This window comes from Sinocyclocheilus rhinocerous, unplaced genomic scaffold (genome assembly GCF_001515625.1).
Source record: "Sinocyclocheilus rhinocerous isolate Xijiao unplaced genomic scaffold, SAMN03320098_v1.1 scaffold1413, whole genome shotgun sequence".
Lineage (NCBI taxonomy): Eukaryota > Metazoa > Chordata > Actinopteri > Cypriniformes > Cyprinidae > Sinocyclocheilus > Sinocyclocheilus rhinocerous.
This window is the reverse complement of record NW_015639297.1, coordinates 1,008,823-1,024,445: the sequence shown is the minus strand read 5'-3', so window position 1 is coordinate 1,024,445 and position 15,623 is coordinate 1,008,823. Positions and strand designations below refer to the sequence as shown.

Here is a 15,623-nt window from a genome sequence, read left to right as displayed (position 1 = left end):
TTCAAAAAAAAAAAAAAAAAAAACGAATTAATCACATATTTTCCTGTCATTAATCATGATTAATCGTATATTAATATATTTATATTGTCATAATTTCACACTGAATCTCCAAATTATGGAGAAACAATATAAAGATGGTATATTTTAAATATGATTTAATAGCATCTTTTTACAAAGTAGTCTATTATTAATGAAGGCCAGTATCAATGATACCAATACTGCTGCTAATGTCTAAATGCATTTTTCTCTCAATTTCAGCCATTAATTATAGCCATTCAACATTGCATTATAATTTTAAGCCATTATTATTATTTTTTAAAAATGTAATAGGCTTTGAAAAATAATATTTTAAAATATTTTTAACGTGTTAAACTGAAAAAAAAAAAAAATCACACAATTAACATGTTAATTTTGACATGCCTAATTTAAATATTATAAAATTATATAATAAAATATTTTGAAATTGTATATTTAAATGGTATGTTTATAATATACTGTAAGTAAATATAAATTATACAATTCTATAATGTTATATATAATATAATAACTTTTTTTATTTTCAATTTCACTTTCAATAAAGTTTAATTCGTTTTGCTCTATGTGAGTCATGTCTTATTTTAATGAATTATAATATGCATAATACATAATATAATATAATACACATAATATACAATTCTAGTTAAAATAATACAATTATGCCTTATTTTAAATTACATTAATGTGTAATAAAGCATAATATTATTAAAAAAGTTTAAATGAATATTTTAATACAATTTTAATGACATAATATTGAATTATTATTTTAAGAATAATAGTTGATATATTTCTTAAATGTAGCAGAGTGACTTTATTGTAATACCTGCATAACATTTTAAATCTCCACTTTTTGACTATTCATGATGACCTTCCTGCTTCTTCTTCATGATCCATACAGCTCAGTATGGCAGCATTGAATTCATAAAATGTTCATTATTTGACCTTCTATGAAGGCTGGCTTGTTGCTAGGTGATGCTTGTTTCATTTGTTGCAGTGGATGGGGCCTTGTTCACATTTGGAGAAAAGGACAGTGGGAAGCTGGGCTTGTCCAAAGAGAAGCTGGCCAATCATAAAGTGCCTCAACAGGTGACAGGCATCTCTGATAAAGTGGTACAGGTATCCTGTGGAGGAGGGCACACAGTGGCACTTACGGGTAGGAGAACACATTTTGCTTTGTTGTCTTGTCTTTCTTCTTTGTGAAGACTGAATGGTATGCACGTGTGGTAATGCAGAGCACGAGGTGTATTCGTTCGGCCTGGGTCAGTTTGGACAGCTCGGTCACGGCACTTTCATATTTGAGTCACGTTTACCCAGAGTGGTTGAACATTTCAGAAGGGGCAGAGTTAAACGTGTGGAGTGTGGAGAGAACCATACAGCGCTGATTACTGGTAAAACATGCACAGAAAACCACCTGATGACATTCTTTATGTACTGTAATACATTTGATATGATATAATTTCCTCTAAAACATATGCCAGTTCTGTTTGTTTATAAAGAATCTGACATGCTGGTTGCAGACAGCAGACTTTTGTACACCTTTGGTGATGGTCGACATGGAAAGCTGGGGCTTGGAGAAGAGAACTTCACCAACCAGTTCAAACCAACCCTATGTCCAAGATTCCTAGACTATCATGTACATTCTGTATGTATCATCACTGCCTATCAACCTTTTATAACACAATATACATATGTGTATACATATCAGATATATACATTTTCTGCTTTAAAACCTCATGAAATGGTTTGACAAATGCCATTTTCATAACCCTGTTGACTTAATTACATTTGTATGAGAAAAAGTGTGGTCAGAAAATATCAAAGGGCCTTTTGCTTTAATTCTTTTATTGAATTTAGCATTCATTTCTCAAAAAGATGATTTTAATTTACTGTGCCAAACTTGCATAAATATTTTGGTCCATTTTTCACATCCAGCTGAGAAAGTTTTTTTTTTTATTATTATTTTTCAATAAATTAATACTTTTATACAGCAAGGACACATTAATTTAATCCAAAATGTTACAAAGTAATGATTTATGTTTTTAAATGAATGCTGTTCTTTTGAACTTTCTGATCTTCAAAAAAATACTGTAAATGTAAAACCATTTCCAGTACAACTATTTTTAACGCTGATAATAATAAGAAATGTTACGTGAGCATCAAATCAGCATATTTGAATGATTTTTGAAGGATCATGTGACACTGAAGACTGGAGTAATAATGCTGAAAATTCAGCTTTACATCACAGGAATAAATGACATTTTAATATATTTTAAAATAGAAAATTATTTTGATTTGTAATAATATTTCACAATATTACAGTTTGTACTGTATTTTTGATCAAATAAATGCAGCCTTGGTGAGCACAAGAGATCACTTTCAAAAATCTTACTGTCCCCTTTTTCTTTTAAACGGTAATGTAAATGTGTTTTGTCGTGACATATAGATCAATATAAGCCACAAAACTCCTATTTTGATTTCATGGCATTTGTAAACTGTGTGTGTGTTTTTCAGGTTACTTGTGGTGGGTGTCACATGCTTGTGTTGGCAAAGCCCAGGCCCGAAGGGTCGGAGGAATTGATCCTGGAGGAGGAGGATGTCACAGAAGACTACTTTGAGAAATCCTATACTGAATTACTGGGGGACACGCAAAGTCAGACCACCCTACACAGGAGTCTCTCGGCTCGGGTCAGACGCAGAGAACGGGTGGGTAGATCCCGATGGATCAAAATGAGTGCAACTGATTATAAATTGGACTAGTGGTGGTGTATTTTAAGATGAATAATAAACTTAATGATAATGTTTAATATAGTATATTACCTAAACAATCACATATATGAGATAAATATGGAATCAAAAGTGAGTTGCTTTTCTTCTGCAGGAGCGTTCACCGGATCAGTTTGGACAGATGTTTCGAACACTTCCAGCCCTGGGTGGAAATCAGCTGAGTGCATCTTTATCTGTTCCCAGCCAGATCCATCAATCTCATAGTAAACAACCGGGAAAGATCCCTCACAACAGTCTCAAAAGTAACTGCATCTTTAAAAAAAAAACTGTATTAAAAAGGCATATCTGTGGTTTCATTTATTAAAAATGTGCAAATTTATGTTCATTTACACTACTGTTAAAAGTTTGGGGTTGGTATGATTTCTTTTGTTTATTTAGCACACATTCAGCACACATCTGGACACATTAAATTTCTAAAGTCACATTAAAAACTATTATTCTGTTACAAAATATTTGTATTTCAAATAAATGCTGTTCTTTTGAACTTTCTATTTAAAGAATCCAAAAAATGTATCACAGTTTTCACAAAAAAAACATTAAAGCTGCAGTCCGTAACTTTTTTGGTTAAAAATGATCTGAAATCAAATTTGAGCAAGTGCATAACCAGCCAGTGTTCAAAACTATCGCCTTACTTTAGCCCGATTCACAACGGTTAGCTTATAATAATGTTTCCTAATTTGAGTGGTACGGGTAGGTTTTCGCGGGAAATTCGAGCATGCCGCTGCGTCATTACGTCACGTCTGTAAATATAAAGAAGTTGTCCCGGGAATGTACAGAAATTGAAATCTACTCGCTTATACACACTATACTCATAGTCACGCAATACTGATGTTGTTAACATTAATCATTTGAGAATAAAGTATAACAATAATAATCATTTGAATGGTTTGATGTGATATGAGCTAACCGATCGTTACACTTAATCACCATTAGTAGCGCGATTTATTGTAATGCTTTTTTCCTCAGTTGGTCAGAAAAAACATGGCAGACTTGTTACTTACTTGTTCAGATGGCAATATATGGTGAAAATTCTTATTTGGGTCATATTCCAAGACGTAGGCTAGAATCTGTGATTGCAAAGTACAGTGAATATCCACACCGGTGTAGTGACTGACTGCCACACACACACACATACTCCTCAAATCAATAGATTCATCCACACTGGAGCCGTGCCGGAGCACAACCCACGCAAGGAAGATAATTCCACACACAGCTGCATTTCCAGGTTTTCAAACAGAGATGGCGACAAAGAGGCAAAACTTACGGACTGCAACTTTAAGGTGTCCAACTATGTCCTCCAGATAGCCAGAATAATTAAATTTATCATTTTGATGGCGGATTGTAATCCAGAAAGGATTATGTGTTTATGAAACACATGTTAATGAAATTAAATTATATTCCAGTTATGACGGACTGCAGCTTTAAGCAGCACAACTGTTTTTAACATTGATAATAATAAGAAATGTTTCTTGTGCACCAAAGCAGCCTATTAAAATGGGTAAGCCTGGAGTAATGGCTTCTGAAAATATAAGGAATATATTACATTTTAAAAACGCTATTCAAAATTGTAATAATGTTTCTTAATGTTAGTGTTTTTACTGTAATTTTAATCAAAGAAATGCAACCTTTGTGAGTATTAGAGACTACTTACAAAAACATGTAAAAAAAAAAAAAAAATCCGACTGACCCTAAATTTTTGAATGGTAATGTACATTATTGGGTCTTGCTCAGGTTTTATGTCTTCTCTCTCAACAAGTTCCCGGAAAGAGAGAAAAGTCTCTCGATGACAGAAGCAGTGTGGAGGATAGTGAGAGTGTAAAAGACCTTGGAGAAACCACTGACTTATTAAACCTGGTAGGAGAAGCATATTATCACTTATTAAAGAAGCATGCATGCTTATAGAATATATACAGAAAAATAAGTACAATTAGACCTTTAATGATTTGGTTTATTGTCATTTTTAATGAGAAATTGCTGCCAGTTTTAAACATTAGGTAAAAAAGTGTGGCACAGTAACACAGTGTTTACAACCGTTCTGACAGGGTCACGGGAAAACACAATACTAAATGCAAATAGAACTAACTGTATAATCATGAATAATTAGGAGAGAAAAATGAATAGACTTTCAAAAGGAAAAAGTAAATGACAAACTACATTAAATACAGGCTTCATTTAATAGTTTGGGGTTGCCATTTTATGTAAAATCTGAGTTGTGTAGAAAAACCTGTTGAAAACCATTGATATAAAAGACATAAAGCTTCCAAGTCTAATGTGAAAGTTTCTTTGATTTCAGACTCATGTAATGAAGATGGACCCTAGCGATAAGACTCTAACATTGTCTCCTATGGAGAAGGTAAGAGCTCACCTGGGTTGCTGTTCAAGAAATTCAAAATTTGCCATTTAGATGGTCAAACAGAGGTTGAGGAGCAAAAAAATAAATGTTTATTCTTCAAAGGGCGGCACTCTTTTAGACCTCTGCTTACGTTTTCTCTCTTTTCGCTTCATTGACTTATTCTTCTCATTTGCTTTGCAGCTTTAAAGCTCATTCTGCTCTCGTTCAGCCTGCTCTGCCTGTTCATTCGTTTCTCTAACACTTTCCCTCTTTTTATCCTCTGCTTCCTGGGATAGAAGAATGTTAAGCTTGTGAAAGAGCACGGTAAGGAGAAGGGGAAGCCAAGAGATGACCCCGCCCTTTATAGAAAGAGGGCAGAGCTTTTAGCTCGCAAAGCTCTTCCGACTGAGTTACTTAAAAGTTCAAGTGGTAGCTCAGTAGTCGGAGACAGTCTTGGGTCAGGGACCCCCCACAAGAGCCCTACGAGACCTGGTCAGGATAAGGAAAATGTACTTATAGCTTTGGAGGACAGAAGGCCTTCACATCACCAGGTTGCAGGAAGTAACACAAGAATGGGGACGGACATAAGCAGAGCTGGATCCAAATCTTTCCAGCCCAAACACAAACAGCTGATGAAGTCAAGGGATAGAGTTACAGGAAAAGACGCTGGGAATAAAGTACAGATACTTGAGGAACATTCAAAGGTAGAGGCTGAAAGTGAGAAGATTGCTCACAAGTCAAAAGAAAGTACAAAAACAAACCAAGAAGGTAAAACAAAACCCAAAGGTCATCCATTGGAAGTCAGTAGTCGGTCTCAAAAGGTTATGGGGGAAGAAAAAGAAGTAAAAACGAAACCCATAATAGTTGCTGAACAATATCTTGAACAGACCACGCATAAAGACCAAGACCCAACAGGTAAGAAGATCTCAAAAGAGATTTTACCAAAAGCTCAGAAGATGAAAGGTGAAATGAATACTGCTAAGACAGAAACCAAAGGTTTTGTCCCACAGAGCAAAAAGTTAGATTCAAAAAAAGACTCCAAAAGTAAAAAGACAGTGCAAGAGCTCTCCACTACTTCACAACAGTCCTCTTGCCAAGAAGAAATTTATACAAAGAAGACTAAAAAATCAAAAGCGGAACAAAGCCAATTGCTAGTAAAGGACCAAATAAAGGGGTCTACCATTATCTCAGAAGCTGCCTTCAAATCTGAATCAGAGTCAGAGCAAATGAAGGAAAATCCTATCACCAAGGTGACATCTTTTCTCCACAATGTGGGAATGGGAAGTCCCGCTCGTTTACTTGGAGATACAGCAGTCAGTCAGTTCCTTTCCCAGTCTACACCCCAAAAAATGCCAAAACCTCTTTCAAAACAGAGAACTCTGTCTGACGTTTCGTCCCTGAGTGAGTCTTTTGAGGTTTCAGGACAAGAGGAGACAAGAGAGGCCAAGAAGACGGCCGTCACCATCAATGTTAAGGCAGAACCAGAAACTTCAGATGGGGACTTGGAAAGAACCAGCACTGAGTCCAAAACCGAGGCTCATTCTGAGGTGGGAACATATAGAAGAAGTGAGGAGGAAGGAGGAGAGGAATCAGAAGAGGAGGAAAGCGAGGGATCGGTGGACAGAAGGGAAAAGAGTGAGGAAGTGGATGACAGAGAAGAAGAAAGCGAGGGAAAAAAGACAGTGCAAGAGCTCTCCACTACTTCACAACAGTCCTCTTGCCAAGAAGAAATTTATACAAAGAAGACTAAAAAATCAAAAGCGGAACAAAGCCAATTGCTAGTAAAGGACCAAATAAAGGGGTCTACCATTATCTCAGAAGCTGCCTTCAAATCTGAATCAGAGTCAGAGCAAATGAAGGAAAATCCTATCACCAAGGTGACATCTTTTCTCCACAATGTGGGAATGGGAAGTCCCGCTCGTTTACTTGGAGATACAGCAGTCAGTCAGTTCCTTTCCCAGTCTACACCCCAAAAAATGCCAAAACCTCTTTCAAAACAGAGAACTCTGTCTGACGTTTCGTCCCTGAGTGAGTCTTTTGAGGTTTCAGGACAAGAGGAGACAAGAGAGGCCAAGAAGACGGCCGTCACCATCAATGTTAAGGCAGAACCAGAAACTTCAGATGGGGACTTGGAAAGAACCAGCACTGAGTCCAAAACCGAGGCTCATTCTGAGGTGGGAACATATAGAAGAAGTGAGGAGGAAGGAGGAGAGGAATCAGAAGAGGAGGAAAGCGAGGGATCGGTGGACAGAAGGGAAAAGAGTGAGGAAGTGGATGACAGAGAAGAAGAAAGCGAGGGATTGGTGAACAGAAAGGAAGAGAGTGAGGAAGTGGATGACAGAGAAGAAGAAAGCGAGGGATTGGTGAACAGAAAGGAAGAGAGTGAGGAAGTGGATGACAGAGAAGAAGAAAGCGAGGGATTGGTGAACAGAAAGGAAGAGAGTGAGGAAGTGGATGACAGAGAAGAAGAAAGCGAGGGATTGGTGAACAGAAAGGAAGAGAGTGAGGAAGTGGATGACAGAGAAGAAGAAAGCGAGGGATTGGTGAACAGAAAGGAAGAGAGTGAGGAAGTGGATGACAGAGAAGAAGAAAGCGAGGGATTGGTGAACAGAAAGGAAGAGAGTGAGGAAGTGGATGACAGAGAAGAAGAAAGCGAGGGATTGGTGAACAGAAAGGAGGAGAGTGAGGAAGTGGATGACCGAGAAGAAGAAAGCGAGGGATTGGTGGACAGAAAGGAGGAGAGTGAGGAAGTGGATGACCGAGAAGAAGAAAGCGAGGGATTGGTGGACAGAAAGGAGGAGAGTGAGGAAGTGGATGACCGAGAAGAAGAAAGCGAGGGATTGGTGGACAGAAAGGAGGAGAGTGAGGAAGTGGATGACCGAGAGGAGGAAAGTGAGAGTAAGACCCTAGCAAATGATGATGATTCTGAGGTTGATGATGATGATACCACAATCAAAGCTTCTAGTGAGGATGAGGAAAGTGAGGAAGAGGAGGAGAAAAGTAAAAGTGAGGCAACTGAGGATGTAGAGAGTGAAGCTGAGGAAGAGGAGAGTCGTGGAATAGAAGATGAGGAAGAGGAAACAAGTGAGATAAGTAGAAACAGCGAGGAAGAGAGTGGAGAAAATGAGGGTGAAAGCAAAACAAGTGAAGAGGAAGAAGAGGAGGAGAGTGGAGAAGAATCAGAGGGAAAGTCAGAGAGCAGAAGTGACAGATCAGAGGAAGAGTCAGATGAAGAAGACGAAGATGAGGAGTCAGAGGAGAAAGATAGTGAGAATGAGGAAGAAAGTGACGTGGAAGGTGACAGTGAGGCAGAGGAGGATGAAGACGGTGAAAAGACTAGCAAAGAAGAGGAGGAAGATTCAGAAAAGCAGGAGAGTGAGACTGAAGATGATGAAGATGAAGGGGAGAGTGAAAACGAAGCAGAGGAGGAGGAAAGTGAGGAAGATAAAGAGGAGAGCGAGGGAGGTCAAGAGGATGAGGAGGATGAAAGTGACAAAGATGAAGCAATGAGTGAGAATGACGAAGAAGAGGAAGAAGAAGAGGATGAAAATGAAGAGGTAGAAGAACAGGAGAGTAAAGAGGAAGAAGAAAGTAATGATGAGGAGGAAGAACATGAAGAAGAGGAAGCAGAGGAGGAAGAGTCTGAAGAAAGAGAGGAGACAGAAGAAGCAGAGGATGAGGAGGGAGAAGAGGAGAACAAACAAGAAGAAGAGCAAGAGAAAAGTGAGGAAGAGGAAGAGGAACAAGAAGAAGAGGAAAAGGAAAAGGCCAAAAGAAAACGCGGCAAAGCGGCTGAATCCACCAAACCAAAGTCAAGTGTGAAAACATCAAAACAGCAGTCAAAAGCCAAACGGGGCCGAGCGCAAAACGATCAATCAGAGTCTAAGCAGTTTTGGGATGATGTTGTACCTCAATACCTTAATCTAAAATAATTCAGCAACCTCAACCCCTATCTTTATTTAATTAATGAGTTAATGAGCTTGCTGTTTCATGTTTGCCTTTTGTGTTCTTTCTTGCTTTTTGCTTTTGTCATGTTTATTATTCTTGCAATTTCGCCAATGGTAATCTTACTAAATGTATTGCTTCACATTTTTTAAAATGTATTTTACAAACTGTTTTTATAAGTAATTATATGCCCAGGCAGTAGTGAAGACCTCATGATGTGCCTTAGGATTTATCTAATGGACAGCCATGTTCTTTTATTAACAAATGTGCTTGATTTGTCAGTAACCTTGAAACACCCCTATAAATGACTTTAAATTCTTAAAAATACAAAATTATGTACCAATCTTCTGCCTTTATGTCAAATGCCTAACCATATTAAAATGGCAGCTCGTAATCTTTATGACTGGAAGCAAATAATTGGAAAAATTGAGCCCAAAGATTAGTCATTAAGTATCATTTATTTAAAATGTTTCACTTGTGCTTATGTGAACTTTTTTTTGTTACATATAATAACCAATAAAACTTATCATTTACTTCAACTATTTGCATCCGTTTTTAAATTAATACAACTATTTGCATCCGTTTTAAATTAAAACCTATGTGTTATTTTATATTTATTTTTTTATTTTATTTTAACAAAAGCACAAAATTCTGTATGGATTAAATGAAGAAAAATACATACTACATGACTGTTTAGTGAAAGCTATAATGCAGTACCTGAGAATTTCAGAATATAACATTTACAAAGCAAATTTTCATTTGAATTGTAAATATGCAAATATAGAAAGCCATTTGAAATATCGCCAACTTGCAAAGCCGTTGCAATCAGGCAGAGTACTGAAAATCCTTCATCGGACAGGTGAGGCTGCCCTCTTTATATACTATCTCTGTAGAGGTGCTCCTCCTAAATAGATCCCTAGTTCATGTGCCTACTGTACTTACAGTGTGTGTGTGTTTATACATGTAGTTTGTTTGCTAGTTTTAATTTTACAAAGACCACTCAACTCACATGAACCCTCTCCTGCCATTCTAGTGTCTTTAACCCTCTTTTCGCATTTCACAGTCATCTGTTTAGTCACTGATTGTGTCATTTCTCATTTTTCGCACAGCTCCGGACAGATGAGATGAATGGAAAGGTAGACGGAGAAGATGAGGAGGAAGACTATTTAGATGAAGAAGAAGATGAGGATGAAGAAGAGGAGGAAGAACATCCAGAGGAAGAAGAAGAGGGGGAAAAGTGTGATGAGAAGGAAGATATTCTAGATGAGAAGAGAAAAGAGACAAAGGAACAGGAGCAAAGCATTACAGAGCCAGACATACAGGTGCCCTGAAACCCTTCATTCATGCCGTTTAGACTAATTTTGCATGAACATAATGATTTAGCGTCACATCAGTAAACAACTGCAGTATTGCTTTGATTTGTTTGTGTGATGTCATTTTCTTACCCCTACAGAAAAGGCAGATTATGAAAGACGCATCTGTCCCCGATGGACCAAAGAAAGGTTAGTGTTTTTTACTTTTCAGCATCCTTTTTTCATTTTGCACTATTCCTATACAGTCCCCAAGTTTTTAGTCTGTCAGTTTTGAGGTCATCTATAAAGGGAAGCTTATTTTCACCACAGAATAAAAATATAAAAAATGGTACCTGCAACTTTTTCCCCCCCACAATTCTGAGTTGACATCTCACGATTGTTTGTTTCTGCATTTTTAGACACCTTTCTGAGAAACTAGTCAAACTTGTTAGATGTAAACTCAGAAGACAAAAAGTGAGAATTGCTAGTTTGTAATTCACAGTTGCAAGAAAAAGTCAGAATTGTGAGATAAAAAGATGCAATAACCTTTTCATATCATATTCTATATATCTTCTAAGAGTATAATTGCAATGCAAATTGATTATATAAGCAGATTTTTCTATCTTTCTCTTTTTTTGTTGAAATTCTGAAGATTCTGATCCTGCTACTCTTATAAAAGAGGAAACACAGTCAGAGAGGAATGAAGTTACAGAAGACAAGCCAAAGACTCTTTTTGGCTCCAGGAACAGGGTATTTAACCACTCAAACCTTTTAATCTTTATAATAAACACCAGTAAGCACCCATGTTCATACGTAACACCCTAGCAACCAGCTAATATTAAAATGGTCCATTGTTTGACCTCTTTCCTACCTGGCTTTTTCAGCTTTCTCTTTTCAAGAGAGCTTCCACCAAAGGCAATAAGGCAGAGATCGTCACATCAGGCAAACCGGGAGCTGACGGTCCCCCTCAAATCCCAGAGACTCGAGAGCCAGAGAGTTCTAGCAGTGGAGCACAGACCACAGCATCCAGTCGATCACATTCAGCCACTTGCAATCTGCTTTGACACCTGGTTTGAAACCATCTTCTGACTTGAAAAAAGGGATCAGAATTAGTAGAATCAGCAGTTCAACAAAGCATCATCCTGTTGGTGTTGGTGGTGTTAATGGTACTGTGCCTTGTGCTGCAAAGCAGACATCACAAAATAACTAGCTTTAGCAGAAAACTGAGTTTGGGAGATGGATTTAAGCAGAGCTGTGTGAGCCATAATGGTTTTGCTTCGGTACTACATTGTATAATGTTTTTCCCTTTATATGTTTGCAGTGTCTGATTTGTATAACTTTTTAGCAAATACATTCTCAAAGTCATTTTGAGTAAATTTACCAATATGTGCAGTATATCTACAAATACAATTATGTATGTGTTTGTATGTTTTTATACCTATTTATTTACATTTGTTGAAAGAATCAAAGCACCTGTGCACTTTATATATTATAAAAATCTTGTATTCAGGGTAACGTGATACTTTTTTGTCAATGGACTTTTTGTAAGAATCATCTCACAACCTTTGTATTTGACTTGATACAAGTAAAGTCAACTCAAAATTGTCATTTTCTTTTTTATGATAGATAGATAGATAGATAGATAATGGTGAGTGGGAGGAGCGCCACTAGGTGGCAGCACTCAATCGTCATTGTGTTGCTAACATCAGCCTTTAGTTGTCAGTGAGAGAACAACTACGCTCATCTGAACTGTTTTGTCTAGATTTTTGGTTTTCAAGCTAAAAAAGATGGAGGAGTATCATTCTGGAGATGAAGTAGGTGTTATATAAGACTATAACTGGTTATTATCTGTCTAACTCTTCAAAACTGGTAAACCGTAGACAGCCATTTAATGCTAGCTTGCTAACCGCTTCGTCCGGACAGAAACATAATATTACTTCATCATCCACGAACGTACATATTTTCATGTGTTTACATCATTTACATATACATAGATGATTAAAAGTCATTTTGATTTATGTTTTACATTATTGTGTTGTACGTTTTCACGTAAAATGATTCAGGGTGTGGCCAAATCATAACGTTAAAGCAAATTATGAATTACATATCAACATTTTTATATTCATAAACCTTATTTTGAGTTTTTTTTTTCTTGCTGACTTACGTGTTTCGTGTATATTTTGATGTAATGGATGCGGGTGTTTATGCATTATTAAACCCATTTGACAGCTTGTGTTTATCTTTTAAAATCTTTAATTGCAGGTGTCTTTCAGTCCAGATGATGCAAGTAATGTTGTAAAGGAGGTAAATTCACTATAAAACCAAACACACACACACACGTATAACAACATTACAAACCCTATATGATATACTGTGTCTCACTGAATGAATTGATTTGCTGTTTAGTCTCATGTCTAACTCGTGCCTGCAAGTCTGCTCCATTAACTCTGTCTGTGTGTGTTTATCGGTCAGTGCATTGAGGGCATTATTGGAGGCGTGGACTACAGCCAGAACAAAGTCAATGGCCAGGACGTGTCCTGGGAAAATGGCACGTATGGTCACCCTATAATAGGTTATATATCTGATGAGATATTTATAAGGCTCCGTGTCGTTTTCACAAGGCCAAATGTGCTGTTGTTGATTGTATATATTATGTATGAATTTCAGTCAACTGTGCTGTGATGCAGAAAAGCGGCGCAGGTCTTCACACAGCCAACTCTTGTTACTGGGACACTACCACTGATGGTAAAGCTTTTAATTCTATATAACTGCTTTGTGCTTTCATAGTCACACTGACACATTGGTCTTCTAATTTAATTGATATTTTTCTGAATAAAGTTTAAATCGATGCATTGCATATTAGTTGTATGTACAGCCAGCATAGTCGAACACACTCTCACTCAGTTAGTCAAACAGGGGAAACCGTTCAAGTACATTGGTATGAGCTTTTCCATTTGAGTTCATCTTGTATGCAAATACCTAATAGGTAGGGTGACCATACGTGCCATTGTCCCAGGACACGTCCTGGCCAGGATTTCTATATTGCCTAAAATATCTAGGTTTTGGCTTTGTTTGCGTGTGCAGACGTTGAAATAACTATTCCATGTAGTCTCATAAAAAGATTATGGAAATTAAAATGGTAATGGTAATTGCGACAGTTACAAATCTCACAATTGAAAAAAATTTTCCCTGCAGTTCTGAGTTTATGTATCAGAATTTTGACTTTTTTTTTCTCAAAAATGTAAGGAATTGCAAGATATAAACTTAGAATTGCAAGATATAAATTTTTATCATAATTCTTCTGAGTTTATATCTCAGTTCTGTCTCTTTTTGTTTGTTTGTGTTTTCCTCCACAGAATAAAAAGTCAAAAAGATGTGTAAAAACTGACTTTTTATCTCACAATTCAGACATTTTCTTGCAATTTTTTTATCTTACAATTCAGAGAAAAAAAAGTTAGAATTGTGAGATATAAACACTGAATTGCAAGGGAAAACGTTAGTTAGTTAGCTTTGACTTTTTTTTTTAATCCCATGGCAGAATTAAGCTTTCTAAAAGATACCTGTAGAATATTTATAAAATAAAGGGGGAAAAAAAGTGTTCAAAAATGGTCAAATAATTAAAACAAAAGTATAGAATACCGCAGGACACCACTAAAACTGCTTAAAATTTCATGTCAGCGGTCCAAACGTGTTCTATTTTATTTATTGGACTTGTAATAAATAATAGATCTTTATAATAAACTATAGTTTTTTCTTTTAAAAAAATCTGTATTTTTAAGTATCACAGTTTTTCAAACTAAATGAGATGACGCACTGTGTGCATTTGATTTCATTGTAATATGTGTCTGTTTTTGCAGGAAGCTGCACAGTCAGGTGGGAGAACCGCACCATGTACTGCGTCGTCAGTGTGTTTGCAGTGGCTATTGCGCTATAAACAGGAATCAGGGCTGAGACATAAACAGAAACAAAAGGATAAAAACACCTTCACTCACATCCTCTGCTTCAACACTGGCTTAAAATCATGTTCAGCTTGTGTCATGTTTTGCCTAATCTATAAAGTTTAAACTGTATTGCAAATGCCTGTCTACCACATTGTGTTTATTTGCCTTTTTTTGGACTTGCAAAGGTAACGTGCACCTTTGTTCTGTACAGGATGAAATGCAAATATGTTGATGCTTAATTATTAAAGTTGTCTGATTTGGGTTTATCAATCCAAAAAATATATATGGATGTTTTTCTTTTTTAGTCTTCAGACTTTTGAGGCATTTTCCATATCTGAACATTTATTTAAATTCTGAACCAAATACAGACTATGAGGGGGAATTTACAAACAATGCAAGGATGTCACATTATGACATAATATATGTTAAACTTTATTTTTGGGAACTGAAAATAAATCTTTCTCCTTTAAAATTTAAAATAAATTGTAATGAGCCAGCACACAATAAATTTGCTAAGAAAAAATTATAAGCGAAACTGAAGTCCATCTATACAGCCCACATAGAATTACCCACTATAACACCATATTCAATTCAGTATCTGACTGTTTTATAGTGGCATGCCTTGTATTGTAACATTGTGATTTCATTAATCAGCCCACCATATTGCTAAACTTAAAAGATTTTGTAAGCTTTAACTTCCACTTAAGAGAGGAAGCAGGTTTGGAAAGCAGGATAGTTTCACAGTAAAATACAGCACAGTAAAATAAAACTTTGATCTTTAGTACATAAAAATCTATTATAGATCATGCACATAATACAACAACATAATAATGACATAAACGTGCACTGCAAAAAAAAAAAAAAAAAAAAAATATATATATATATATATATATATTCTTAACAAGAATTTCATTTGAAACTGTAAATAAAAACTTAATTTTTTGAACAAAATCTGCCAGTGCAGTGAGACAAAATCTACTTACAGTCAAGATATAATCTTTGAAAGCAAGTCTGAATGTCTTATGCTGTGGTTTAAGGATTTTTCAATATTTTTAATTAGAAAACAAGTCAAAAGACTCATTAATTAAGGGGGTCATATGATGTCATATGACGTCTACGTCACTGTGTGGGAAGATTTGCATAACACCACCCAAATGTATACGCTAAGAAAGAAGGCGTAACTTTACTGTTGCTGCTACCGCCATGTTGTGAAGACGCTGTGTTTCGTTGCGAAAGCGAAAATACTTTGTTTGGCCTTCCAAAAGAGGACACGACTAGAAATCAGTGGTTAAG

At 36.3% G+C, this 15,623-nt stretch overlaps 2 protein-coding genes and 1 long non-coding RNA gene across 4 annotated transcripts in view; all 3 read left to right on the top strand.

Annotated features, from left to right (window-relative positions):
* Positions 1-9,689, top strand: part of LOC107751156 (X-linked retinitis pigmentosa GTPase regulator-like) — a 12,749-nt gene extending 3,060 nt beyond the window's left edge. The window contains exons 6-14 of the mRNA XM_016566783.1: positions 1,006-1,189; positions 1,269-1,424; positions 1,554-1,678; positions 2,548-2,739; positions 2,915-3,062; positions 4,577-4,674; positions 5,114-5,173; positions 5,449-6,718; positions 7,358-9,689. Coding sequence (XP_016422269.1) covers positions 1,006-1,189; positions 1,269-1,424; positions 1,554-1,678; positions 2,548-2,739; positions 2,915-3,062; positions 4,577-4,674; positions 5,114-5,173; positions 5,449-6,718; positions 7,358-9,084 — 3,960 coding nt within the window. The 3' untranslated portion in view covers positions 9,085-9,689. The remainder of the gene's footprint in view (positions 1-1,005; positions 1,190-1,268; positions 1,425-1,553; positions 1,679-2,547; positions 2,740-2,914; positions 3,063-4,576; positions 4,675-5,113; positions 5,174-5,448; positions 6,719-7,357) is intronic.
* On the top strand, positions 5,358-12,921 carry LOC107751143 (glutamic acid-rich protein-like). Of its 2 annotated transcripts, none has more exons than XM_016566768.1 (7): positions 5,358-5,476; positions 10,207-10,419; positions 10,551-10,599; positions 11,042-11,139; positions 11,274-12,203; positions 12,652-12,693; positions 12,862-12,921. In XM_016566768.1, exons 2-5 carry the CDS (start codon positions 10,222-10,224, stop codon positions 11,451-11,453), a joined length of 525 nt encoding a protein of 174 aa, XP_016422254.1. In that variant the 5' UTR covers positions 5,358-5,476; positions 10,207-10,221; the 3' UTR covers positions 11,454-12,203; positions 12,652-12,693; positions 12,862-12,921. The 2 variants fall into 2 exon arrangements, with proteins under 2 accessions (XP_016422254.1, XP_016422255.1); XM_016566769.1 differs by lacking the exon at positions 5,358-5,476 and adding an exon at positions 9,735-9,956.
* A 115-nt stretch (positions 12,922-13,036) lies between these two features.
* On the top strand, positions 13,037-14,602 carry LOC107751144 (uncharacterized). The gene is made up of 2 exons (XR_001641211.1): positions 13,037-13,134; positions 14,247-14,602. It is a non-coding gene; the product is annotated as an uncharacterized LOC107751144 (long non-coding RNA).
* Positions 14,603-15,623: the final 1,021 nt, after the last annotated feature.